General features: G+C 41.7%; 1 protein-coding gene and 2 non-coding genes across 3 annotated transcripts; 2 read left to right on the top strand and 1 right to left on the bottom strand.

Moving 5' to 3' along the window:
• The first annotated feature begins 1642 nt into the window (after positions 1 to 1642).
• LOC113125784 (U1 spliceosomal RNA) lies at positions 1643 to 1807 on the top strand. Its single transcript, XR_003295198.1, has one exon. It is a non-coding gene; the product is annotated as a U1 spliceosomal RNA (small nuclear RNA).
• Positions 1808 to 3271: 1464 nt separating this feature from the next.
• Positions 3272 to 3435, top strand: LOC113125775 (U1 spliceosomal RNA). Its single transcript, XR_003295190.1, has one exon. It is a non-coding gene; the product is annotated as a U1 spliceosomal RNA (small nuclear RNA).
• A 724-nt stretch (positions 3436 to 4159) lies between these two features.
• Positions 4160 to 9707, bottom strand: tmem88b (transmembrane protein 88 b). The gene is made up of 3 exons (XM_026315292.1): positions 9271 to 9707; positions 7192 to 7590; positions 4160 to 4955 (listed from the first exon to the last, which is right to left on the bottom strand). Exons 2-3 carry the CDS (start codon positions 7582 to 7584, stop codon positions 4671 to 4673), a joined length of 678 nt encoding a protein of 225 aa, XP_026171077.1. The 5' UTR covers positions 7585 to 7590; positions 9271 to 9707; the 3' UTR covers positions 4160 to 4670.
• Positions 9708 to 12617: the final 2910 nt, after the last annotated feature.

The raw sequence follows: 12617 nt of genomic DNA, 5'->3' as shown, positions 1-12617 counted from the left end.
ACACTTGTGTCCAAAATGTGCAATGTGGACAACAATGGATCCATGTTAAACACACCTGTAGGAAACAGTCTCTTATAATCATCATGATGACAATTACAGAGGGCAAAATATTCTTACCATGACAAATACAGGAGGTCATGATGAAGTTAGCAGTTATCTAGTCAGGAAATTATAAATGTCCACAAACAAATGATTAACTGCTAATAAATAAAAAGAAAATAGATTTGAGTTAATGTGTTAAATACATGTTTCCCCATTCCCACTTTATTGCACATAATCTAGTAACTTTATCGTTTTGATTTCTTTATAAGTGTCGATCTTTTGGATATAATACATTTGTTGAAAAACACGGTGTACTGTACAGTAATTTACAGAAGGTGATCTATAGACATTTTAAGAAAAAATCAAAGGGTAAAAATGAGAAGCAGATGCTAATGTTAGCGGTACCATTACCTGTCAATGGAGTGGTCATTCAAGAATGGCTGGTATTCAACTTACTGAAGATCTATCATTAGCGTTAACTGTGATTACGTTTTTATGATTCACCATAAAAGCTGACACATTTATTTTCTAACTTTCTGTGAATATTATAAAAATCTTACCACAGACGCTGGATGACACGTAACAGATGAATTTCTGCAGGGAGCGTTAGCAAAGCAGGCTAGCGATTTGTCCAGTGTCAAAAGACAAGAAAACCTTTGAGAGTTATGTTAAAATTACTTTAAAAATAAATGCTAGTGCTCTCATCAAATGACTGTCTGTTGTATATTTCTATATCCACTTCAAGGCGTACCTGACTGGTAGCCTATTTTACGGTCCAGGGGGCAGGCGAAACTGTAGACAGTTCAATTCAATTCAATTCAATTTTATTTGTATAGCGCCAAATCACAATACAAATCATCTCAAGGCACTTTACAAAAACTAAAACTAAAAACCCAACAATTCCCTTATGAGCAAGCACTTGGCGACAGTGGAGAGGAAAAAACTCCCTTTAACGGAAGAAAAAAACCTCTAGCAGAACCGGGCTAAGTTTGGGCGGCCATCTGCCTCGACCGGTTGGGGTGAGTGGATAGAGCAGAGAGAAAAGAACAGCAACAATAAACAACAAATAGACACTGCAAGTTGGTGGGGCCAGTAACTGCACATCAGCGATAAACAGCTCCAGGACCAGGGACACCTGCAGAAGGTACAGAGAGAGAGAGAGAGAGAGGGAGGGAGAGAGCACAAGGTTAGTAAGGTGGGAGAGAAGGGGGGGGGTTAGGGTAGGGGAGCTCAGTGCACCGATGGTCCTCGGGCAGTCTAGGCCTATAGCAGCATAACTAACTAAGGGATGGTTCAGGGTTGCCTGAAGCCAGCCCTAACTATATGCTTTGTCAAAGAGGAAGGTTTTAAGTCTAGCCTTAAAAGTACAGAGAGTGTCTGCCTCCTGAACCCAGGCTGAGAGCTGGTTCCACAGGAGAGGAGCTTGATAGCTAAAGGCTCTGCCTCTCATTCTGCTTTTGAGAACTCTGGGAACCACAAGTAGGCCTGCACTCTGAGAGCGAAGTGGTCTATTGGGATAATATGGTACTATGAGGTCTTTAAGGTATGAAGGAGCTTGATTATGAAGGGCCTTATGAAGTTCGGCCTTCTGATTGGCCTAGAGTTTATAGCGCTGTAGACTCTTAGCCAATCGGAAGGCCGTGTTGTCTACAGTCTACAGTTAGCATTGCACGTATCCTAAACCCATATCTGCGAATTCCCCAAATGTGGGAATCTCAACTGCATAATTTCTGGTAGTGGGGGACTGCGTTCGCGCTCTCCCCTGTGTTGATGTGGAAAGTTAAAGGAGCAGAAGCAAAAGAACAAGATGCTTAAGGTCTTGTATCAGTAGTTGAGTTTAACTCCCTTAACTTTTCTTTCATTCTCTATGGCAGTTTTCATCACTATGGATGTAATATATTGTTGGCCACAAATGGTTTTGTGGGGGCGCTGTTTCCATGTTTTGGATGACTTCTCTGTATTTGTCTATTTTGCTTTCGTTTTTATTTCTATCTTCTTTTAACTTGTATGTTACTTTTGTACACAGAGGTCTTTGTGAACCGGAGTCATGTTCTTTGTCTGCACGATCTTGGCAAATAAATCTGAGTGACAGTGTAGCCATGGTGATAGTTGGATACAGAGTACAAAGTCTGTTTCCCATTAATTCATCATCTAACAAGACTATCTAAAATGCACACACTTCAAACATAGGGCAGATAAATTCTAAGTAAATTAACATTTCTTTATAATATAACTTCAGCTCCTGGGCAAAGTCTTGTCTGCCTGACTGGTCGTGAGTCTGTTCTCCAGATTGTACATTAAATAACGTTGTCGACGTTAACATTACTTCAGTTAAATACTTTAGCTCGTCAGTTGAGTTGAAATATTCTTGTACTGTCCAGATTCAGACAAACTACACATGTCAATGCAGAAATCAATAACAGCATAAGAAATGTCCTTTACACGTCATCTATGTAGACTCGTTTTTTTGTTATGACAATACATTTATAAGTTTATGGCACTGTACATTCAATCTATTGCTAATTTATTGTATAGGCTTTTTTTATGCATAATCACTATGGACATAAGAGTTGTGATTTTAGCAACAAAGAGGTGTAGTGCCTTTAATCCTTCACCAGGTGGCGCCAGAGCTCGTGTGACAGATGAAAACAGTGTCGTGTGTGAATTTCGGAGGATTTTCTGTCCTTTTTGTTTCTCAGTTGTTTTCTTCTTCGTGTTGTATCAGGCCTGTGTGTCCCCGGTGCTGCCCCTTTGTAAACAAAGCGTAGAAGAGGCCGATACCGTTTGACAACTGAGCAGCCTCAGTGAAAATCAGACAAATACTTGGACGTGTTTTGGTCGTGCTGCACTTTCCCTGAAATATACAAACTAAAGGTATATCTCGACCCTCGCTTGTTACGCACCGTTTATAACAACGGAGACGTAAACGCAGCATTTCAGTGGTTTTTTTATTAAGAAGTTTCTGATTTAAGGGGAAAAAAGAAACGTGACCGACCATGTGACCCACGTGGGGTGTGGCAAAGCATGCTGGGAAACAGAGAGGCTGCTGCTAAAAGTTCCAACGTGATGTTTGTGTTGGTTAAAATAATGGCGTGAGAGACGTGTCCAGGTGAAATAGTGGTTGGAGCGAGCTGTTGAGGCGGAAGCGCAGCGCCGCTTCTTCCCGTGTGACCGTCAGTCTGACTCGTACGTGTGTGAATGGGCTCCGCGTGCTGGAGCAGTCCAATTCATACTTACCTGGCAGGGGAGATACCATGATCAAGAAGGTGGTTCACCCAGGGCGAGGCTCAGCCATTGCACTCCGGTTGTGCTGACCCCTGCGAATTCCCCAAATGTGGGAATCTCGACTGCATAATTTCTGGTAGTGGGGGACTGCGTTCGCGCTCTCCCCTGTGTTGATGTGGAAAGTTAAAGTAGCAGAAGCAAAAGAACAAGATGCTTAAAGTCTGGTATCTTGATGTTGGTCAGAATGTTTTATATTCATTCTGTATTTGATATATGTTTATGATGATCAGTTCAGTGAAAATGGTCTTTGTCATTTCATTCTTCCACCATTTGGGGGAGACACTAACCTCACACTGTAAATTCTGCTCAGTCACAGCTCTGGTTTTATCTTTGTGCATTTGTCTGATTTCCGCTATTACAAATTGTCAGGTGGGATTTTCTCAAGTCACATTTTCTCATCTTGTGATGGTAATGTTGTCTGGTTTAGAGACAGTGGCACTGAGAAAAAGACAGGAGGCAGAGCTGGAGGTAGCAGAGCTGAAGATGTTGAGGTTCTCTCTGGGAGTGACAAGGATGGATAGGATCAGGAATGAGGACATCAGAGGGACAGCTCATGTTAGATGTTTTGGAGAAAAAGCCAGGGAAGCCAGATTGAGATGGTTTGGACATGTTCAGAGGAGGGACAGTGAATACATTGGTAAAAGGATGCTGAGGTTAGAGCTGCCAGGAAGGAGGCCTAGAGGAAGACCAAGGAGGAGGTTCTTGGATGTAGTGAAGGAGGACATGAGGATAGTTCCCCTGAAGGGAGCAGCCCAAAGGAGAAGAAGACATAGTCTTTTTCTGGCAGTAGAACCAAGCAGCCCCATTTCATGGCAGTACAGGAGAGACACAGTTCAGCCAAATCAAAAACTTTATTTATAAAAAGGAAATGATGTAAGAAATTGGAGTCACAGTTTGTGTAATAAAAAACTATACTAGACAAATATGTTTTTTATAATATACATGTGATAAGATAGAGATATGTCAATACAGCCTGTGTGAGGTGTGTTATTTTACTGTTTCCAGTATTTCATTTAGGAAACTTTAGGTCATATGCAGGTCAGATGAGATCCTTTTTTTTTTTTTTTAAATGTAGCATAGGTTCATTTCTATAACCCCAGCAGTCAGACTTTAAGCACTTTTGTTTATTTTTAATTGTTGTTTAAAGAATCACTATTATTTTCATTTTTTATAACTTCAGTAGACCTCAGTATTCCTCATACTGACATTTCTAATTACCTTTTTCCTCCTTCTGTTTCTTAGAGCCCCTAACTTTTTCTCATAACCATGTAACCTCACCCAGTTCTTTCTGCTTAGCTCTTTGCATATACTTTAGCTAATGGTTTTCTTTACCCTCTCCTGTCTCACACCCAGACCTTTCCCTTCCCACTGCTATCAGCTCCATCTCGGCCGCCACAACAGCCTGTGCCTAGGCCCCGGTGCTGGGTGGCTGGCAGGTTCTTATACACGGCCCGACTGTAAGGGATGAAGCACAGGCCCAGCTGGAGGTGTCGGGCCAGGCGACAGTATGCAGCCAGCGCCAGGACCAGAAGAGGGGTGACCAAGAGGAAGCCCACCACCAGCAGAGCCACACACCCTCCATCAGTCAGCAGGTCTGAGCAGTAGGGTGTGGTTCCATGGGGACGGACCTACAGAGACGAATCCAGAAGAGAAAGATGGCCGTTTAAAGATACGGCAGCAAGATGTTGTAGAGGTGAGCGATTCAACCAGTAGGGGCATTTTTAACAACTAGCTACATGGAGAGTTATACATCTTCAGAGAAGTTCCACTCACAGTTCACATCTGGAAGTTCCCCATTATGGAGCTTAACCTGGACTTCTGTGATTTAAATGCTTGTATGAAGTGCAGGGAATGTCAGATAAAGATGGGAGATGACATGCTCATTGTGGTATGTGTGCTTGAGGTGACGAGAGGCAGCAGGTCATAGTTTGAAATGTGAAAAACACACACGTGCATGTGCTGAAGCCGCAGCCCACCAAATGCTCATTTCAACCAAAATAAATTAAACCTTTAGGAACTCTGGCAGAGTTGTGAAACATTAGTCTGTCCGTGTCAGGCAGATTCAAAGATGATGTTCAGCACATACTGTTAAAATGTGCACTTAAGTATAGTAACATTAGGGAGTGGGAGATGAGGTGAAGGAGTCAGGATTTGAGCGTGGGAGAGGGATGGAGAAACAGCAAAGAAGAAAAGCATTTATTACATGCTGTTAATTTAAAGCTGTGCTGTTATGGATCTTTAAAAAATGAAATAAATTTCTATTAAGGTCTTAAGTTATAGTTTGGTTAATCAGCCTTCAGTAGAATATTGTAAATTAGTTTAGTAGTTATTATGAATTACATAGTAAACATAATTACAGTTTTGAAAAGTGTGAAAATAGTTATATTCAGATGTTGGCGGTTACACACTTTTTACACATAAATACAAAATACTGTGATGACGTCCTGATAGATGTGGAGATGGAATTGGCCAAAAGAAATACCAGTTGAAGAGGGAGAACAAAACACTAAGGAGGGAGGGAGTCACGGAAAGAATAGTGAAGTGAGAGAGGCGGTTTAAACTTCAGTACTTGGCTTTAAAAAGTAAATGGTAAGAGGAAGGTGCAAGGGAGCAGGAGTTGTAACAGATAAGTCACTCAAGTATGCTCATGTTTGTTTTTTATGGTGTGGCTTTATGAATGGCTTCAGATCTGGGTTTTACAGAGAAGGCCCTTTAACAGTGTTCTTGTTTTTACTTCTGAAATATCGTGTTGAGTGTGTTTCTGTGTAACTGTTGCAAAGAGATTTCCCATCAACATCTTGAAAACTGCCTGTTCAATCTGAGGATTCCTTCTTAAATTTTCTTCTCACCCATGTTTTCCTCAAGATTTCTGGCTCTCTCTTCGTCCTTCCAGGTCCTGGTTAATCCCTTTCTAAGCTGCTGTCACATGAGGTCTAAATACAAGTGAACAGGAGAACAGAGAGGATCCTGGTCTCTCCAGACGTAAAGGCGGTCGTCAGCCTACAGAAATGCTGTTGGTATGTATCAAGGTGACTTCTCGTGAAAGTGCAGCATAATGCTAACTAGCTCATAGGTCAAGTCATTTTCTCCTTCCCTGATGCACTTTGGTTTTTTTTTTTTTTAAATATTTTCTCTGTTGCTAAGCATGTTTAATCCTAAACTAGCTACCAAGTTTTGTGCTTTGAGGTCTGGCTCCCTAGATTCCTGACCTCTTGCCCCCTCCAATTCCTCCACATCTAAGTGAATCTGAGACTTATCTGATTATAAACCTCTCACCACGGACAGAGCCAAGCCCCAGCCCCAGGCAGCAGTGTTTCAAACTTCTGCATCAAAGTTATGAGATTAGGACTTTTTCATCTCTCCATCCACTCATTTTTTGTTTAGGTGTAGCAAAATGGTGTGTAAACATTAGCAAGGACACCTTTTATTCTAACAAAAAAACACTTCACTGATTTTTAAATATGTGTTTGATGAGGATGCCATTAAGACTTGTGTATTTTTTTATGAACAAATATTTGACCTGATGTGTTAACTAGATGTAAATTTCCCAATTCAAACACTGTAGTAGAACAAATTTCTACTCATAAGATTTCACCCAAATGTCTGTGTGCTCTCACTGAATCGTCCCACAGGAAGCCTAGTGTTGGGATCCAAAATGTCCTAAATGGAGAACAAACAAATCATGCTGCATGCTGTTGAGCTAACATTTCACCATGTCCAGTGTGAGTGCTCACTGGCTGGTTGCAGATGAGTATGAGGCAGAGGTTTGTCGGAAAGGAGCAGCCACACTGAAATGAAATCCTTCTCCATGAGTACAGTGCTCACTTTCTCAGCCATGCTCTCCCCCACCTCCCCCTTTCTTACTGTAGAGTGGCAGAGGAAGCCAAACACCACCATGACAATGGCTGGCGTCAGGATGGTCCCAAACACCAATCCAGCGAGGCAGGCGTTGATTGCGGCAATGATCAGGTTCTGAGCAGTTACCAGCACCGAGCAGGCCCAGCAGTCCAGCGACCCCCTCAGCTCCAGAGGAGCGTCACTGCCCCCACCACCGATCTCAGCTGCACAGTAAGGAGGAGGTATGACCACACGTGAAGGCGTCTCTCTGCCACCGCCCACAGCAGTGGTGGAGGCCAGAGAGTTAGAGTGATGGAGATGGTGGTTGGTGTGATGATGGAGTTGATGAGGTGGCAGTTCCTCAGACAGATCCAAGGCCTGGTGGTGGGCCCCCTTCTCTAGAGTGCCAGTCATACTCATAGTGAACTGTGGGCAGACAAATGTGTGTGAGATACTCATTTTATGAAAATAAGTGACAGAGGTACCACTGTCACATGCAGTGTCCCATCAGACTTTATTAGCACATTGTTGACTTTTGAGATCTAAAGAGAGTTGGAGAGTAGAGTATTCTGGTTGTGGTAGTTGAGCCTTTCACTCAGTTCACTGAGAGGTTATATGTTATGTCTTACATGTTAAGAATGTACTGTAATTTTAATATAACAACATATTCTGAACTCAAAGTCTGTCAGAGTTGATGGTTTCAAATTCCAGGTCCTCACTTATAGTCTGCTTTGATTCAAGCTTCTTTAGTTGGCGTTCAGTCTGTGTTAGGACTGAGTTTGTGGTATGCAGCTGTGTCTGGTACAGGATATCCTAACCTCTGAAAGGTCAGGAGACAGTGATGCCACAGCTTTACAAAAATCCCAGTAGAGATGACTTAGTCAGTTTGTTGTGTTGGCTAAAGTGACTGAAATACAAGGTTACAGCTTAGATTAGCATCTCACAGGTAATCCATCAACATTGATGTGGTGGTAAATATCTTAATTTAATATCTTAGTAATTTGATTGCTCAAGTCTTAGTATCATTACTGCTGAAGTATGTTACTACCTACCATACTATATGAACAAATGTGTCCAGTGCCAGGATCCACTGATGTGCATTAAGCAGCTTCAGGAATGTGAGGACCAATGGGCCAATATAGTATATTAAAGAATAACAAGTAAAGGTGCTGCTGTTGTTCAAAGGGTTGAGGCATTCATTTCAGTTTGGTGGTGTCAGTTAAAATGGATCCTGTTTAAAAGCTGCTTCGTTCATCAGTGCAGCAACTCATCATCCAGCACCATGAAACTTGTTTTTCAGCTAAACCACTTAGATAATCCCGATGCACAGGTCCAGCATACAGTCAACATATATTCTCTTGTCATTCAGTTGATTTGTATAGTGATTTGTAATCACAATACAATCATTTTAGCAGAGGTGCTCCTCTGAAGCTCTGATTTGGCACTTAGTGGGTAATGTGCACGGCTGGAATGGGCTAAATGTGGTAAACAGTCACTCTAGACATTATTTGGAAAGCTATCCTAGGTGCGTTAGCATTGTTTATCTTCTAGATCTGTCTCCCATTGTTGACTCAAGTGCTGTTGTAAGGTGGAACGTCACACAGGAAGGACTTGCAGGAAAGGTTATGTGTACATGAATGTGTATGAGATTACTCATTGTGCCCATTACCGAAAATACATCCACCCATCCTCCACCTGTTTTTCTCACTCTTCTTGGTGTAGTTTGTCTGGTAGATTTTTGGGGTAACAGGCCATGTTTGACCTAAATTGAGGACTTTTAAATGAGGGAAGACTGTGCATCTAACATATGTTGCTCAGTACATGTCCTTGATTTTAAACTCCTGTCATAGTTCATGTGCTATCATGTATACACTCAGCTAGTTCTTAGTGTTGTCAGGCTTCAGTATTGGGGTTTCCTATTGTTCTGTTTTTCTATTGTCTGAAACAAAGCAGCAGCAGTAATTAATTCTGTTCCTCAGACCTCTTTGTTTCTTTGCTGCTTCATGTCGATGAGGATTTAACAGAATCTCTTAGCTGTTTTTCATTGTAATCAGTAAAAGTGTCTGAGTGGAGAAATCGGATTGACACAGCTGCACTGGTACTTACATTATGCTGTGGGGCCCGGTGCACCTCTTGCTGTTCCTCCTCCAGATTATTGGTGGTTTTCTCACGTCTCAAGACCACTTAAGTTGAGTCAGTCCTGCAGGCACACGTTCTCCCCTCACTCTTCAACAAAGTCCTCTTTCCTCTTTATCCCTTAACTTTTGACTCTTCTACAAAGATGCTTACTTTTCCACCCTTCCCTATGTGAAGCTGGAAGTTTTTGGAGGGTGCCTCCTACAGTCTTATCTGTTTAGTGGTGATATGTTGGCTTCCTGCTGCTGCTTCCCCCACTATCCAGAGTTGTCAGTGGAGCTGGTTGATTCCCAGAATCTGTGTTGTATTTTCCACATGCAACATGAAATTTTGACTCTGTGGTAGCACAGAGATCCTTCCTCCTCAGAAGTACTGTGGTGTTTAACTGTCAAACCTCTGTCTGCCTGCCCTCCTCCCACCCCCCAAATCCACCCATTTCAAGTCCACAGTGCTGCCCCTCCTGCCTCATGCATCCATCCCACATTGTCTCCACCCATCAGGCTTATCAGACCCCCTGCCTTTATCCAACAACTCCCCTCAGCACATACATTCCAGCGCACGTATCCAGGACATTTTCACCCCCCTGTATTCTGTCTCTGTTGCAGTGGGGGCTGGGCATGCTAGGGGTCAGAGTTGGGAAGCTGCCTGATAAGTTGATGTTCAGGAGAGCAGAAAATGGGGATAAGCAGCAGAGACAGACTTGGTGTGTTTTAAGAGTAATAGAAACGAGGTACACGTTGTTGAGATGAATTTGCAGTAGCGCAGCTTTGCAAGATGCTGTCTGATAAACGTGTTGTATCTTGTGAAGGGAATTCTTTTAATTTTGTCAGAGTCTTCATCAAACCTTTACTGCTTTACCTTTAGCCTTCGACTTTCTTCTTTTTGTCAGTGGAGATTTTTTACATTCATTTCTTTCTCTAGGTATTTTACTGTTGTTATAGCTGATTTATTGTGAGATTGTTGGTGTATTGTGCAGTTTTCATCTGATCCTCATATGAGGATTATGTTGGTTATAGAAAGTTGTTTTGTTTTTTTTTAGCACTAGCCTTTAACTTCACCATCTTCTAGAAACTTGTAAACTGCGCCCTCTTCCTGCTGTGTGCTGCAGTCTGAAGAGACCATGTTCACCAGCCAGAGTGGGTGTCTGTTGTGCTCATCTGGGTTTTGCTTGTACCTTTGTTTTAATACAGCTGGGATAAATGCACATGCTATTAAGCTTAAAATGAATCATTATTCCATTATGGAGACGTATATGTTCTGAAAAGGTTTTGGTGTGATAGAAAAAGACAGAAAAAGACAGAAATTGAGTCAAGTTGCAAAGTTTGTGATAGAAATTGTATAGGTTGTTTGCAAGCATAGTGTTTGGAGGTTAAGAAATGTTTCTTTGTCAGATTACTTTAGATGATGGCTGAAGGGACGTCAGACTGCAGAGTTTACGTATATGGTGAAAAATATGTGCACTATCAGGAGATGTGATTTAGATAAACGCTTGGATCCTCTGGAAAACAGGATTAGAAAAGGAGGATGAAGTGAAAGAACAAAGATTGAAGGAGATGATAATCAGTTAAATGATTAAGATCAGAGCATATGCTCAGTAATTAACCTCGTCTCATCCTGATTTTCCACCCATTTTCCCTCTGCTTTGAGTTCACAGTATTTATTTACTTCCATCCCTTCTTTGATCCACATGCAGCTCCTTTTCTTTCTACAGCCCCATGTATGGATTTAAAGCTCCATGTGGCTTGATGCTTTATTGTAGAGGACGAGGAGCTGTTGATTAGCATATGGGCCTTTTAATAGAGGATTTGTATCATTTCCATGTTGTCCTTACAACATTGCAGTCTTTGATTTTGTGTTGCTAAATAATTTGCTGATCAATGGAGTTAGAATGAGCGCTCCTTTGGGAAACTCCTTGTAAGAGATGAAACGGTACATAATCTGTCATCTCATTCTGCACAAGAACAGCACAAACAAACTTCAAAGTCTGGTCTGTCACGATTAGACCATGCAGTGTTGATTGGACTGTTGAAGTATTTTGTGTAGAGGGCAGAGTGTTCACCCCCTCATCATCACCTGACTGCAGTGGGGTGGACAGACAGACAGACAGACGGATGGAGGTCGCCTTCCTGTGTGATTTGAGACAGGATTTCCTTTAGGACTCTGTCCCTCTGCTGGCCTCATGGTCCCTGACTTGACCTGAGGACATGATGACCAGCTAATGCTCTTTCCTTCTACCCTGGAAAACAGTCAGGATTAACAATGGCTCTGCAGATGGACCTTAGAAAATATACAAAAAAGGGCTTCTTAAGAGGGGTCATAAGTCACCTGAGGCCCGTTCGTGGTTGTAAGTCACTGTTGGTGTTTTCTGTTAGAACAGAGGATCATACTGGACAGACCTGGTAAAGACCTTGGGACAGTTAGTGGAGCAACTCTACCATTAAAATGCTTAACCTGCTGTGGTGAAATATGACAAAAACAAAAATCAGTCAGTAAATTTGGAAGCAGTGGTAATGGCATGGTGAACAGAGTATTAATTTAACATGAAGTTTGTTATATAGTGTATATTAATTAATTCAGATAAGACCAGTATAATTCAAACTATTGAATAGTGAGAAGTATTGGAAAATCTCCAATCATCAAACAAATTATTTTTGAATGAGGCCCATTTGGATCCTCTCAATACAGAAAAACAAGTTTTTTTTTTATTTTTTATTTTTTATTTTTTGGGGGGGGGCCCTCACTATTATCAGTACGGAAACTGACCTCTGTCCAATCTTGTTACGGCTCCCTGCTATTTCCTGCTCTGCTATCTGTGAAGGTTTGCTGCTTGAACAATCTCCTTCCTTAGTTTACCCTGGATGCTGATGTCTAAATGGAAACTTTTCTCTCCACTCCAGCCTTAGTTTCTCACACTCATGTCTAACAATAGCAAACTCAGGTTGAGGACATGAATGATAAATCTGTGCCAAACATTTGTCATATATGACTTGTTATTGTAGGAGTGGAGTATAAATGGATGTAAGGTGGACTGGGACACATTTTGGGCAGTGACTCGGCTGTTTGTCACGCTGATGTTTCCCCCACCACAGATGGGAGAAAAAAGCTCCGATCTATGACCGAAAACCTTCCAAAACAAAAATAAAATATTGAGCTTTGCTAATTATAGGCCACTGAAAATGATATCCAAAATTGATTGGCTCTGGTTTGTAAGATATGATTTTTGCTTAAAAATGACATTTGACATTGCCAAATTAGAAAAGATCTCTGAACAATTCCAGAAATTGTAACCAAGCTCTTGACTGATTTGGATTCAACAG

This window comes from Mastacembelus armatus, chromosome 18 (genome assembly GCF_900324485.2).
Source record: "Mastacembelus armatus chromosome 18, fMasArm1.2, whole genome shotgun sequence".
NCBI classification, from domain to species: Eukaryota; Metazoa; Chordata; class Actinopteri; order Synbranchiformes; family Mastacembelidae; genus Mastacembelus; species Mastacembelus armatus.
This window is presented reverse-complemented; position numbering and strand designations above follow the sequence as displayed.